At 44.3% G+C, this 14,828-nt stretch overlaps 1 protein-coding gene across 1 annotated transcript in view; it reads left to right on the forward strand.

Annotated features, from left to right (window-relative positions):
• Positions 1 to 14,828, forward strand: part of LOC148686068 (uncharacterized) — a 120,245-nt gene that overhangs the window by 88,210 nt on the left and 17,207 nt on the right. The window contains exon 6 of the mRNA XM_088668475.1: positions 11,468 to 13,053. Coding sequence (XP_088524601.1) covers positions 11,468 to 13,053 — 1,586 coding nt within the window. The remainder of the gene's footprint in view (positions 1 to 11,467; positions 13,054 to 14,828) is intronic.

A 14,828-nucleotide genomic window follows, 5' to 3' on the forward strand; every position in this document is an offset into this window, starting at 1 on the left:
AACATGAGTTTGACCAAACTGCGGGAGGCAGTGGAAGACAGGAGTGCCTGGCGTGCTATGGTCCATGGGGTCACGAAGAGTTGGACATGACTAAACGACTAAACAACAACAACAACAACATTGGGTTGAAGAGGTTGTGGATAAATAAGGTTCTGACGAAAAAAGGTTGACAGGCAAGGGACGAGGATATACAGTCATCTGGCTGGACCACACTGATTGAAGACTCCAGGTCAGGCATGGAAGAGTAGGACATCGACAGATTACCAGGATGAGGGGTGTTTGGTGCGTTGCTCTTTAGGGCAGAAGACGAGGTAGTTGATTGCAGATCTATTAGTAGAGGTGAAGAGGGTCTGCGTTGCGGCGGTGTGTGAGGAGCTTCCGCCAGGCAGACTGCCATCTCATCTGTTATTGAAGTCCCAGTATTTGGCAGGGGTTTTTGGGGTGTTAGCCCCTTCATGGCAGCATTCCTTTGATTTAATAGGTTGCTATGACCAGGTTTCGAGGAGGTTTTCTCTTGAAGTACATGTACAAGTTGCTGCTTGAGTGTACCAAGCCTGTCTATAACTTCCTGCTGTTCTACTAATGGCAGCTCGCCATAGGATGAAATAAGGTCCCTCTCCTCTGAGGTAGCCAGATGGCTGGGCCCGCTTTGATCATGCTTCTCTGTTGCTGGGGTAGATAAACCAGGAAGCTTGGGCTGAGGGGGAGAGTGAGGTTCCCGGGTGGACAGCTTGAGTTTCAAGACTATGTCACGCCTGTCTGGCAAGCGGATACCTTTTTGTGCGCTGCTATGGAAAAGAGGTTTAATCCTGGTGTCATTAAAGACTCTCGTTGGGAAGATGCCCCAGGTAGCCAAAAACGCTTTCCGCCTAACCAGAATGGAGGGAATTTTTGGTGGGGGACCTGGGGTCACTACTGCGTATAGTCAGACATATTTTGTTTGGTTGAAAAGAGAGTTGAAAAGAGAGTACACACACTTTTCCGAGCCGAATAAGACCTCAGGCAGGATCGATGCCATTTGGATTCCTAATGAACTGACAGTAAATATCGCTAAAGCCGAAATTCAGCCCAGAACCTTATCGGATCATAACCCTGTACTTGTTTGGATAAATAAAGAAGTGTCTGGACTTAAAAGATGGAAAGTAAATGAATCCCTAATGTATGATGAGGTAATAATTGAGAAAGCTAAAAAGACTCTTCAAGAATTCTTTAAATTTAATTTGCATAAAGAAACCCCTATCACGACAGTATGGGATGCCGGAAAGGCAGTGATAAGAGGATTCTTTATTAATCAGAGTGCAATTCAAAAGAAAGAAAAGGAAAAAAAGATACAAAAACTCAGGGAAGAAATAAGGAAATATGAAGTGGACCTCGATAAAGACCCAAAGAATGAAAAAATCAAACAAAATGTAAAAATATTACAGACACAGTACTCAATGATTCTAGAAGAAGACATCCAGTGGAAAATAAAAATGTTGAGGCAAAAGAATTTCGAACAGGCCAATAAGCCAGGCAAGTTACTTGCCTGGCAATCAAAAAATAGACAAAATGAGAGAGTTATCAATAAAATGAAACAGGGAGATAATTACACCTCTAACCCAAAAGAGATTGAAAAGATTTTCTTGGACTTCTATCGGGAATTATATAGTGAAGGTAAAGAAACTGATGAAGAAGTAAAAGGATATCTGGAAAAAAATAATTTGGGGATAATTCCCAAGGAGTATATTAAAGATCTAAACGCACGGATCACTACATTTGAAATTAGCCAAGCTATAAAAAAAGCTAAATTAGGGAAAAGCCCAGGTCCTGACGGGCTACCGGCAATATATTATAAAAAGCTTGAGGAAACCGTTACAGATCCATTAAAGGAGATAATGAATAACGTATTAGAAAAGGGTGAAATGCCCCTAACATGGGGAGAAAGCTACTTAACTCTAATTCCTAAACAGGGAACAGACTTGTCTTTACCATCAAACTTCAGACCAATTTCGTTACTGAATAACGATTACAAGTTGTTTGCTTCCATTTTAGCTGACCGTCTAAAGAATGTACTGACAACAATAATTCATGAGGACCAGGCGGGCTTTCTCCCTAAGCGATTAATGCAAAATAACATCAGAAATATTATTAATATTATTGAATATTTAGATATGAGAATTGATAAGCCAGGAGTCCTAATAGCGGTCGATGCTGAAAAGGCGTTTGACCAAATTTCTTGGAAATTTATGAGGGCCACTATGGAGCAAATGGAGTTTGGGAAGCTTTTTTGTAACGGAATTAAAGCAATATACACTAAGCAAAGGACAAGACTATTGGTAAATAATAATATCTCTAACGAGTGTGATATACATAAAGGGACCAGACAGGGTTGCCCCCTGTCCCCTCTAATTTTTATTCTAGTGATGGAAATACTAAATAACAAAATCAGAGAAGAAAAGGAAATAACAGGAGTAACACTCGGTAGGAGGACGTACAAATTACGCGCTTACGCGGACGACCTGATAGTCACGACGGAGAACCCAAAGGAAAGCATAAGTAAAATGTTAGAAATAATAGAGGAATTCGGCAAGGTGGCGGGGTACAAATTAAACAACACAAAAACTAAAATGCTGGCTAAAAATTTATCAATGGAAGAGAAAATTGAAATTGAACGATCAACTCAATTAAAGTTCTGTGGCAAAATCAAATATTTAGGAATCTGGATATCTCCAAAAAATATCAATTTATATCAAGACAATTATACCAAAGTATGGGAAGAAATTAAAAGAAATTTGATAAATTGGAACAAATTGAGATTATCATTTCTGGGACGGATTTCGGTAATAAAAATGAGCATATTACCGAAATTGATTTTTCTGTTTCAAAACATCCCAATAATACGCAATACAGGATGTATAAAAGAGTGGCAGAAGGAAATCTCCAGATTCATCTGGCACGGAGCAAGGCCGAGAATAAAGCACAAGTTGCTTATAGATAGAAAAGAGAGGGGAGGATTCGGTCTCCCCGATCTGAACTTATATTATGAAGCGGCCTGCTTCACGTGGTTAAAAGACTGGTTTCTGCTCCAGAGAACCAGTCAGCTGGACTTAGAAGGATTTGATTTAAGGTTCGGCTGGCACGCATATGTTTATTACGACAAGACCAAGGTACACAAAGGGTTTAGTAACCACATAATAAGAGGCTCTCTTTATAAAGTGTGGGCGAAATATAAAAATCTCTTGGAGCCAAAAACTCCTTTATGGATTTCGCCGGTGGAAGCCAAGGCGGTAAGGAAAAAAACTAATAAGGACAAATGGGCTACATATAGATCACTGCTGATAAAGGAGGACGAACAATTTAAATTAAAAGGATATGATGAAGTTAAAAATGAATTAGTAAGCTGGTTAGATTACCATCAATTAAATGAAGCTTTTAAGGAGGACAAAAAAATAGGATTCAATTCAGAAATGTCCAGATTAGAAAAAGACCTGATGAATAGTAATAATAAGATAATATCTAAAATGTACCACCTCCTTCTTGAGTTGGAAGTAATGGATGAAGCAGTGAAAGAAGTCATGATAAAATGGGCCCAGGACTTTGGCCATGCAATTATGATGGAGGAATGGGAGAAGCTGTGGGAACGCAATATGAAATTCACGGTATCATACACGATTAAAGAAAATATGTATAAAATGTTATACCGGTGGTATCTTACGCCCTCCAGACTGTCCAGAATGTATAAAAGCATTGCAAATGTATGTTGGAGATGTGGAGAGGCAAAAGGAGATATGATACATATGTGGTGGACTTGCCGTAAAATTAAAGTGTTTTGGAATCAGATACATGAGGAGTTGAAAAAAATGCTTAAGATCAATTTCACAAAAAAGCCAGAGGCTTTCCTCCTCGGAATCCTGAACATAGATCTGCCAGTAAAATATAGAGAGCATTTCCTGTATGCAACGGCGGCAGCCCGCCTGCTGATAGCTGCCAACTGGAAAGGAGACAAAATCCCCACAGTTGGCGAGTGGCAAGTCAAGTTATTGGGTTTTATGGAAATGGCTCAGTTAACTGATAGTTTAAAGGGAAAATCCAAACAGGCATTTACGGAAAAGTGGGAAAAATTTAAGAATTATATGCAAGAAATTGATAATAGGGAAGGAATCTTCATGGCAGTTTTGTATTGATGGGTATATAACAAATACTCAGACAAATTGGTAGGATAAGCTTTATTATGTACAAAAAAGAATAACAAGATTATGATGAGGAATGTCAGTACATAAAGAATATAAAGGAGACAAGTTGCAGATGGTGACGGGAAGTCAATGGCAGAATTCTGATGTATTAGTTACTTAGGTGATGAAATGATAATGTTCTTTATTTTATTTTATTTTTTCTTTTCTTTCTTTTCCTTCTGTAAATTTTCTGTAAGACATTATTTTTCAATAAAGATCGGTTAAATCCAAAAAAATAAAAAAATAAAGACTCTCGTTGGGAAGATGCCCCAGGTAGCCAAAAACGCTTTCCGCCTAACCAGAATGGAGGGAATTTTTGGTGACTGGAAGGAGAGCAGTACTTTTTGGAGCCGATGGTGGTAATTTAAATGTTCCACTGTACTGAGGTCTATTAGCGGAGGCCAAATCTGAAGGAGTTGCCTTAGATGATCTTTAGCATCTCTCGGATTATCTTTAACATTTCTCGGATTATTCCACCTTGGGGACCTGGGGTCACTACTGCGTATAGTCAGACATATTTTGTTTGGTTGTAAAATCACGAGATTGAGAGTCCGATTGAGTTTTTAAGAGGTGACCACCAGTACCACTTTCATGTCTAATAGGGGAGGTATACCTCTGTCCCTTTAAATCCCTCGGTGGCAGAGTGTGGTTGTGCTGCAGCTCTAGCAAATGGGCCTCAAGCTTTTGGTGGAGCTTATCTACCTGCATAGAGATCCCATTTATGCTCTTAAAGATGCAATGCAGGGTCCTGGTTATTAATTGGAAATGATCAAGTCCCATGCCATCACCCAGGGCCAACTCAGACTCCCCCTTTGAGGTGACTCTCACTTCTTTGTCATTATCATTAGCATTATTCGTCACCTTCGAGTTCACCCCCTCCACTTCTATGTCGGTTGTGAGGTCAATTAAAGGATTAAAACGATTGTAAGTTTCCACCGTGTAGCTAACTTCCTCGTTATTTCTGCCACAGTTAAGAAAGAAAGAATCAATCTTGGACTGTTTGGGCCTCGGGGGAGGCATTGCCTCATCCAGGTCCCTTGGCCGCTTGCCATGGCCCATAGTGGAGATTAGGAGAAAAGTCCACAATAATTGGAAGTATCTTAATGCACCTTAGAGAGTATTGTAGGAAGCAGGGGAGAGGTGAGCGAAGATAAAAAGCAAGGTAAAGTTCGTTGCTTACTTACAATTCTCAGTCATTTGTCTCATCATATTTAAAAGCAATTCCTGCATGGTTTCTGTCACAGGGAGGTGCGTTGCAGCTACTCTAGAGTAACGACTCTCCAGACATTTGCCTTTTCATGCTTTTATTGTGTGCAAACTATTTACAGTGCTGGAGCTGTACAAGGTACATGTTCTCAGTTGGAGTCAGAACCCTGCAATGGCGATTCCCGCGTTTTTTTCCAACAAAGCAATCTGGGAATCGCAAATCTCCTCCCCCGTTTATTTCGGCGCAATTCCGGAACTGGAGGGAGAGGTCTTCTTGCCGTGTTTTCCTCCCTCCCCCTTTCCCTCTCCCTTCCTTCCTCTCCCAAGCGGAGCCGTGGCTCTGGCAGGGTCGCAGAGCCATGTCCTCTACTTCCTGCTTCCCCGCTGGAGTCTTCCCCCTCTGTGCTGCCGCTGGTACTCGGGGAAGAGCTGGTTCTCAGGATGGGAGGGGCTTGTCTGTAGCCCCTGTCCCTCACAGTTTCAAAAACGAAAAATGAAAATATCACAGCAAACTGGCTCTGCTAACTACAGAGTCAGCATCTCCTCTCCATGCTCAGAGGGCTCATGACATACTGTGACACCAACTCCCTCAAAATCAATTTCGCCAAAACCAAAATTCGTACTTTTGGCACGAAAACTCTGAAGTCATTCTGGAATTTTGAGGGCCACTACATTGAATATTGTTCAGCATTCAAATATTTGGGTATCACCAAATATGACCATCCTGGCCGCCCGCAGAACCATCAAAGCCTTGGAGAAATTCTTCTATGCAAAAGGCGGCCAGCTGGTTCCACCAATTAGAAAAGCATTTATCAGCAAAGTCCTCCCGATGTTACTGTATGGGGTTGAAATTTGGGGGTGGAATTTAAAAATACTACAACGACTGGAGATTCTACAAAACTCTCTTGCACGAAAGATACTGGGTCTCCCCAAGGGCTTGGTTGCTGCACAGTTAAGAACAGAACTGGGCCTCCCCTCCATTGTTGCGAGAGCCCACATTAGAATTATTAGTTTTTATTGTAAACTAATAAATGCCCCGGGTTCCCTATTAGCCAGGCAAGCCTTTTTAACCTGTTCCCAAAGCAACCAATGGTCCAAGGGCATGGAGACTATTATTACACGCTACTCCCTCCCAGAATTCGACACGCTGTCATCCTGGGACCAACATAAAATCCGGGCCTGTATTCTTACAAGGGACGAGGCCATGGACCGGGCACGGTCCACCACAGCCCGCCTCTCTACGTGGCTTCCTAAAGTGAAAGTGGTAAGATCACTTGCCAACTACTTGATAGACCTGATGGAGCCCAATTTGAGAAGAGCGTTTACTATGGCCCGTTTCCATTCTATACCCATGGCCTTCCTGCAGGGGATTTACTCTAAGACCCCTATTACTCAGCGTCTATGCCCATGCACAATGAATGAAATAGAGGACTTCATATATTTCTTCTTCTACTGCCCCATTTATGAGCCAATAAGATCTAAGCTCCTCCTCTTGATTCCGTCCACCATTACATCTAAGGAAGACTGTTTGAAATCGCTTCTTGTGGACGCAAATCTCCAAATTTCACGTGGGGTGGCAATCTTCATAGTGCAGGCTCTGAAACTCAGGGCTACCCTGACAGGGTAGTGTGTCCTAGACCTGGACCTGTTTTAATTCTCTCTTTTATACTTTTTAACTCAATGTGCCAAGCCTATTTTGGGCTATTTTATGCTTTACATCTATCCGCATATTAGACTTTTGCCGCTGGCACCTAAACCTTTGCATCATGTCTTAGGGTAATTTAAATGCTATTACGCCAGCAATATCGCCTTGAATTATGTTTTGTTGCTTGTCTCTGGCATTTTTGTATTGTTTTATTTTGCTATGGCTGTATGCTAACGCAATAAAGATTTGAGATTTACTCACGGTGACCAAAATCCTCAAGTCTTTCAAAATTGGAAGAATCCACCACTCAACAGGCTGTCAGCTCGGAGCTTCACACTGCGGAGGTAGCAAATCCACTCACAGGCACCCACGTCTCAACTCCGCTCGCTCTCGGGGCTCTTAATAGAGCTGACCGGGGAGCAAAGGATACGTTTTGGGGCTCAGCTGAGTCTCCACGCCCCCAGAAAGCTCGATCTGGGGTTCTTTGGGAGTCCACGACACTCTCGCGGCTCCCCCCTCCTTCACAGCACCAGGAACCTCGGAGCTTGAGGTTTCCTCGCTGCTCAGCGATGCGGGTAGACCGGAAGTCGTGACTGAGTCTCCTTATACCACTTCAAAAATATAGAAAGGCCAGCTTTTGTTAAGTTTTCCCCAATCTTTCATCTGATTTCTTCATAACTGTAACCTTGTTCACTTATTACTGCTGCCCAGGAGGACTCCCCTGTGTGAGTGCCTGCAGGTCCTGTCCCTGCCTCTTACCACCTGGCTTAAGGCGGGGCCTGACAGGCCTCAAAAGGACTGCTGCTTCCACCGCTGCTGCTGCCCAGGAGGACTCCCCTGTGTGAGTGCCTGAGGGCCCCGTTCCTGCCTCTCACCACCTGGCCCAGGGCGGGGCCTGGGGGGCCTCCTGGGGACTGAGGGGACTGTTGCCCCCACCGCTGTTGCTGTCCAGAAGGACTCTGAATTGCACATAGTTCTTTTCAAAATGTTTTAAAACTTTCTTTTTACGATTTTAAATACAGTGGAACCCCTACTTACGAATTTAATCCGTTCCAAATGCACATTCGTATGTAGAACATTCGTAAATCGAAACGATGTTTCCCATAGGAATTCATTGGGAATGGATTAATTCATTCCGGAGCCTTACCTCCCTAAGCTGCCCTGGGCTTGCCGCCGCCGCCGGATCGGGCCCTCACTGGCCTCGTTGCCCCGCGCTCACCGCCGGATCAGGCCCTCGTCGGCCTCATTGCCCCGCGCTTGCCGCCACCTTGTGGGTGGGGAGGGGGGGGTTGCAGTGATTTTTAGGAAGTCATTACTTTGCACCAGGCGTCCTATTGGGAAGACCCAGTTCTCTGAGTGCATATTCTGGAAGTTGGGCAATAGGGGCAGTACAGAATTCCTTCTGGTGTACCGACCTCCTCGCTGCACCAAGGATTCCCTGCCTGAGCATGCCTTGGACCTGGTGTTTACCTCTATGGGTGTTGATGATCTGACACTAAGTAAAAGCAAAACTAAAGAAGTGCCGTGGTCAGATCACTACCTGGTGCAACTGGACTTCTCCGCGACCCTTCCCCTCTGCAGGGAGGTGGGACCAATTCGGATGGTCCACCCCTGCCACTTAATGGATCCAAATGGTTTCCAGAGAGTGGTAGGGGATGCTTTATCCCATGTTGATGGCCTTTCAGCCAATTTCCTGGTGGCCCGCTGGAATGTGGAGTGTGGCCCACCAATTTCCTGGTGGCCCGCTGGAATGTGGAGTTAACCAGGGCTATTGAAGCGCCCTCTCCAATTGCATGGAGCCCGGACAGCCCCGTGGTTTTCCACAGATCTGAGGGCAATGAAACAATCGCTAAGATGGCTAGAGCACCGGTGGCGGATAACTCATTCTGAAGCTTGACTGGACATGGGTTAGAGCTCAATGTCGAGCCTACCAAGTGGCGGTAGCGATGGCGAAGAAGACTTTCTTCACCGCATCTATTGCATCTGCAGAAAACAGCAGCAGGAGACTTTTTCAGGTGGTTCACAGTTTAGTGGGACCACCTGCTCCATCGGGGACCAGTACGGGACACATGATCTCCTGCAACGATTTTGCAAAGCTTTTTGCAGATAAAGTCGCTCAGATTCGGGAAGAGGTAGACTCCACCATGGGAGCAGGGCCGGGGCGGGAGAGTGCTAGAATCCTGTCTAACCCAGTTGTGTGGGATCAATTCCAATCTGTCACCTCCGAGGATGTGGACAGGCTGCTTGGACGAGTGAAACCAACCACCTGTCTCCTTGATCCTTGCCCATCCTGGCTTATAAAAGCTAGCCGGGAACAGCTGGGTGATGGGCTTCGCGGGTTGGTGAATGCTTCTCTCTGTGAGGGAGCCTTCCCAGACCCGCTGAAAGAGGTAGTTATTAAACTGCTTCTTAAAAAAATATCTTTAGGTGCGGCCAATATGGCCAACTATCACCCAATCTCAAATCTTACATTCTTGGGCAAGGTGATTGAGCGAGTGGTTGCTGAACAATTCCAGGCACGCCTGGAAGAAGCGGACCATTTGGATCCCTTCCAGTCGGGATTCAGGCCTCATCATGGGACTGAAACTGCCTTGGTCGCACTGGTTGATGATCTCTGGCGGGCTAGGGACAAAGGTGAGAGTTGTTTCCTAGTTCTGCTGGATCTCTCAACGGCTTTTGACACCATCAACCATAAAATCCTTCTGGACCGCATAGAGGGGTTGGGAGCTGGGGGCACTGTCATGCGGTGGTTCCGCTCATTCCTCCTGGGCCGTGTTCAGAAATTGGTGGTGGGGGGTGAGTGTTCAGACCCCTGGGATCTCACTTGTGGGGTGCCACAGGGCTCTGTCCTCTCCCCCATGCTTTTTAACATCTACATGCAGCCGCTGGGAGAGATCATCAGGGGGTTTGGGCTGAGTATTCATCAGTATGCAGATGATACCCAGCTCTACCTCTCTTTCAAATCAGAACCAGTGAAGGCGGTGAAGGTCCTGTGTGAGTGCCTGGAAGCGGTTGGAGGACGGATGGCGGCTAACAGATTGAGGTTGAATCCTGACAAGACAGAAGTACTGTTTGTGGGGGACAGGAGGCGGGCAGGTGTGGAGGACTCCCTGGTCCTGAATGGGGTAACTGTGCCCCTGAAGGACCAGGTGCGCAGCCTGGGAGTCATTTTGGACTCACAGCTGTCCATGGAGGTGCAGGTCAACTCTGTGTCCAGGGCAGCTGTCCATCAGCTCCATCTGGTACGCAGGCTGAGACCCTACCTGCCTGCAGACTGTCTCGCCAGGGTGGCGCATGCTCTGGTTATCTCCTGCTTGGACTACTGCAATGCGCTCTACGTGGGGCTACCTTTGAAGGTGACCCGGAAACTACAACTAATCCAGAATGCAGCAGCTAGACTGGTGACTGGGAGCAGCCGCCAAGACCACATAACACCGGTCTTGAAAGATCTAAATTGGCTCCCAGTACGTTTCCGAGCACAGTTCAAAGTGTTGGTGCTGACCTTTAAAGCCCTAAATGGCCTCGGTCCAGTATACCAGAAGGAGCGTCTCCACCCTCATCGTTCTGCCCGGACACTGAGATCCAGTACCGAGGGCCTTCTGGCGGTTCCTTCGTTGCGAGAAGCCAAGTTGCAGGGAACCAGGCAGAGGGCCTTCTTGGTAGTGGCGCCCGCCCCGTGGAACGCCCTCCCATCAGATGTCAAAGAGAAAAACAGCTACCAGAATTTTAGAAGACATCTGAAGGCAGCCCTGTTTAGGGAGGCTTTTAATGTTTAATAGATTATTTTATTTCATTTTTCTGTTTGAAGCTGCCCAGAGTGGCTGGGGAAACCCAGCCAGATGGGCGGGGTATAAATAATAAATTATTATTGTTATTATTGTTGTTGTTGTTATTATTATTATTATTATTCTATTTTACATCGCTTTCTAGGTAACCAGTCAACTCTTTGTGCCATTTCTATAATTTTATTATGTTTTACAACCTCACTAAATGAAAGAACACAAATAACAAACCAGCTTAATAGCAATCACATCACACTGACAAAAGTCAACCTAAGCAAGTTGTGCTTCCTTTTTCAGGTTATTTGGCTTGAACGTTTGATAGAATACAGATAATGGAACAAACTTTGTTGGATTTCATTTTTGTTTAAATTACCTTTCTATTAATATATAATTTTATAATATTACTCCAAAAGAAGGGGTGTTATGAGCCATCAAACCTCTGAAATACACTTTTTCCCATAAGGCTTCCACAATTTTGACCACTCCTGTATATCAAACAAAGCAACATTCAACAACTCGTCAGATTCTTATACTAAATATGTTGTTTAATGACAAACAACACAGGTAATGATCATATACCCATTTATTCCTGAGGCTCTAATCCCGTTTTGTTTCCATTGCAGATTGTGATGAATTGGAAATTGAGAACAAAGGTGACCACGATAAAGTCTGCAGAGAGGAGAAGCCATGTAAAAATTTGGAGTGTAGAGGAAGCTGCAGTCAGAGCTCCCATTCCACTTCCCAGGAACAAAATCTCATTGGAAAGAAACTCTATCAGTGCATGGAATGTGGAAAGAGCTTCAGTCGAAGCTCCTCTCTCACTGAGCATCAAAGAATTCATACAGGGGATAAACCCTGTCAGTGTGTGGAATGTGGAAAGAGCTTCAGGAAGAGCTCGAATCTCGCTTCCCATCAAAGAATTCATACAGGGGAGAAACTCTATCAGTGCATGGAATGTGGAAAGAGCTTCAGTCACAGCTCCTCTCTCACTTCCCATCAAAGAATTCATACAGGGGAGAAACCATATCAGTGTGTGGAATGTGGAAAGAGCTTCAGTCAGAGATACTCCCTCACTTCCCATCAAAGAATTCATACAGGGGAGAAACCCTATCAGTGCGTGGAATGTGGAAAGAGCTTCACTGATAGCTCCTCTCTCACTTCCCATCAAAAAATTCATACAGGGGAGAAACCATATCAGTGTGTGGAATGTGGAAAGAGCTTCCGTCACAACTACAATCTCACTTCCCATCGAAGAATTCATACAGGGGATAAACCCTATCAGTGTGTGGAATGTGGACAGAGCTTCACTGATAGCTCCTCTCTCACTTCCCATCAAAGAATTCATACAGGGGAGAAACCATATCAGTGTGTGGAATGTGGAAAGAGCTTCCGTCACAGCCACAATCTCACTACCCATCAAAGAATTCATACAGGGGAGAAACCCTATCAGTGTGTGGAATGTGGACATAGCTTCACTGATAGCTCCTCTCTAACTTCCCATCAAAGAATTCATACAGGGGAGAAACCATATCAGTGTGTGGAATGTGGAAAGAGCTTCAGGAAGAGCTCCCATCTCGCTTCCCATCAAATGATTCATACAGGGGAGAAACCATATCAGTGTGTGGAATGTGGAAAGAGCTTCAGTCAGAGATACTCTCTCACTTCCCATCAAAGAATTCATACAGGGAAGAAACCCTATCAGTGCTTTGAATGTGGAAAGAACTTTAGGTATAGTTCCTATCTCACTTCCCATCAAAGAATTCATACAGGGGAGAAACCATATCAGTGTGTGGAATGTGGAAAGAGCTTCAGTCAGAGCTCCCATCTCACTTCCCATCAAAGAATTCATACAGGGGAGAAACCCTATCAGTGTGTGGTATGTGGGCAGAGCTTCACTGATAACTCCATTCTCACTTCCCATCAAAGAATTCATACAGGGGATAAACCCTATCAGTGTGTGGAATGTGGAAAGAGCTTCAGACAGAGCTCCACTCTCACTTCCCATCAAATAATTCATAGAGGGGAGAAACCCTATCAGTGTGTGGACTGTGGAAAGAGCTTCAGTCGAAGCTCCAATCTCACTTCCCATCAAAGAATTCATACAGGGGAGAAACTCTATCAGTGCATGGAATGTGGAAAGAGCTTCAGTCACAGCTCCTCTCTCACTTCCCATCAAAGAATTCATACAGGGGAGAAACCCTATCAGTGTGTGGAATGTGGAAAGAGCTTCAGGCAGAGCTCCTCTCTCACTTCCCATCAAAGAATCCATACAAAAGTCAGAGAAACCAATATGCAGCTTTAGGAGCCAGGCAAATCCGCAACTTTTTGACCAGAACTTTGGCTGATTGACATCTAATGCCCTTTTAAAATTTCGTGTTTTGTTTTTTTATGTTGTGTTTTTATTTGTAACCATCCTGAGACCTGTAGGTGAAGGGAATAGGCGCAAACTCTTAAAGGCCAATGAGTCTTTGCCCTTCCCATTAAATATTTGAGGAGGCCAACCCCCCCCCGTTTTTTCAAAAGCAGCCTTTTATTCTTCCACAACTTGCCATACAATTTCTCTTTCAATTTGCCCTCTTAAAAAATAAAATAAATTAACGCACACAGGTCATACAAGGAAAACAAAATTCAAGAAAGTACAAATGTGGACAGTTCCCATCTTTGCGGGCCAAATGCAAAGGTTGCTTTAAAGCAGGGTTTCCCAAACTTGGGTCCCCAGCAGCTCCTGGACTACAGTTCCCATCACTGGTCCTGCTAGCTAGGGATGATGGGAGTTGTAGTCCAAAAACAGCTGGAGATCCAAGTTTGCTTTAAAGGCCCTGTGACACCCTCTGCTGGCCAAAAGCATTGCCACAGAATCTGAACTACCCCCAGGACTGCTAATTGGAATTTATAGGTATCTGAAGAAGTGTGCATGCACACGAAAGCTCATACCAAAATAAAAAACTTGGTTGGTCTCTGAGGTGCTGCTGGAAGGAATTTTTTTATTTTGTTTCGGCTACGTCAGATCAACACTCACCACTGGGTAGGGTGGTTTACACATTAAATAAATACATAATTCGCCTTTCTTTGCACATGTTCCGGCTTGTCAATATCCTTATTTATTATTTTTCAAATTCATGTGCCCTTCATCTGAATATATCACAACATAAACATACAGGTTGAAAGCATGGCTTTCTCAAAAACAAGTAAAACCAGAGAAATCTCCTTTTTTTGGATGGAGTTACAAACTTTGTTGATCTGGGGCAGTGGTTCCCAACAGGTGGTCCGTGGACCCCCAGGGGTCCGCGAGCTATGCCAGAGGGGTCCGCAAGATGCTATTAGAATAAAAAATATATTAAATATATTTCGTATGATAACAGATTTTTTGTTTTGGCCGCTTCCTGCATGAGCAGAGTCTAGCGCAAAACTAGAATTAGATAGAGGCAGTAGTTCTGCTGTATGCCATTAGGTGGCGCTTTACAAACACTACTGTTTTGCAAAGAGGCAGCGCGCACATTCTACTAACGCTCACCTCCCCAAGATGCTTTGTCGGCTTCATTTGTGCGCTACTGCGCAGGTACCCTGTCTTCTCCATTCCCCTCCCTCCTCCCTGGCGCGCGCTGCCTCTTTGCAAAACAGTAGTGTTTGTAAACAAAGCGTTGTTTTTTGCGGAAGCTACAGTTCGCGTAGTTAAAAATGGACCGTTGGTTAAAAAGTGGTTCGTCTCATTAAGAACTGAAAATTAAAACTAACTGTATACTGATGGAGTACTCTGTTGTAACTGTAAAAAACGTATAAATATAAAATATAAAAAGACTCTTAATTTGGCTCTCACTTTTTAATTTTAGGATTAGGAATTAATGGGGGTCCTTGTCACAATAGCGGCTCGATGAGGGGTCCTCGAGAAAATTTTGTTGGGAACCCCTGATCTGGGGACTGCTGTGGAAATAGTGCATCTCGGTTTCAGTAAGGCTTTTGACAAAGTCCTCTGTGATACCGTAT

This window comes from Zootoca vivipara, chromosome 4, assembly GCF_965207765.1.
Source record: "Zootoca vivipara chromosome 4, rZooViv2.hap1.1, whole genome shotgun sequence".
Taxonomy (NCBI): Eukaryota; Metazoa; Chordata; class Lepidosauria; order Squamata; family Lacertidae; genus Zootoca; species Zootoca vivipara.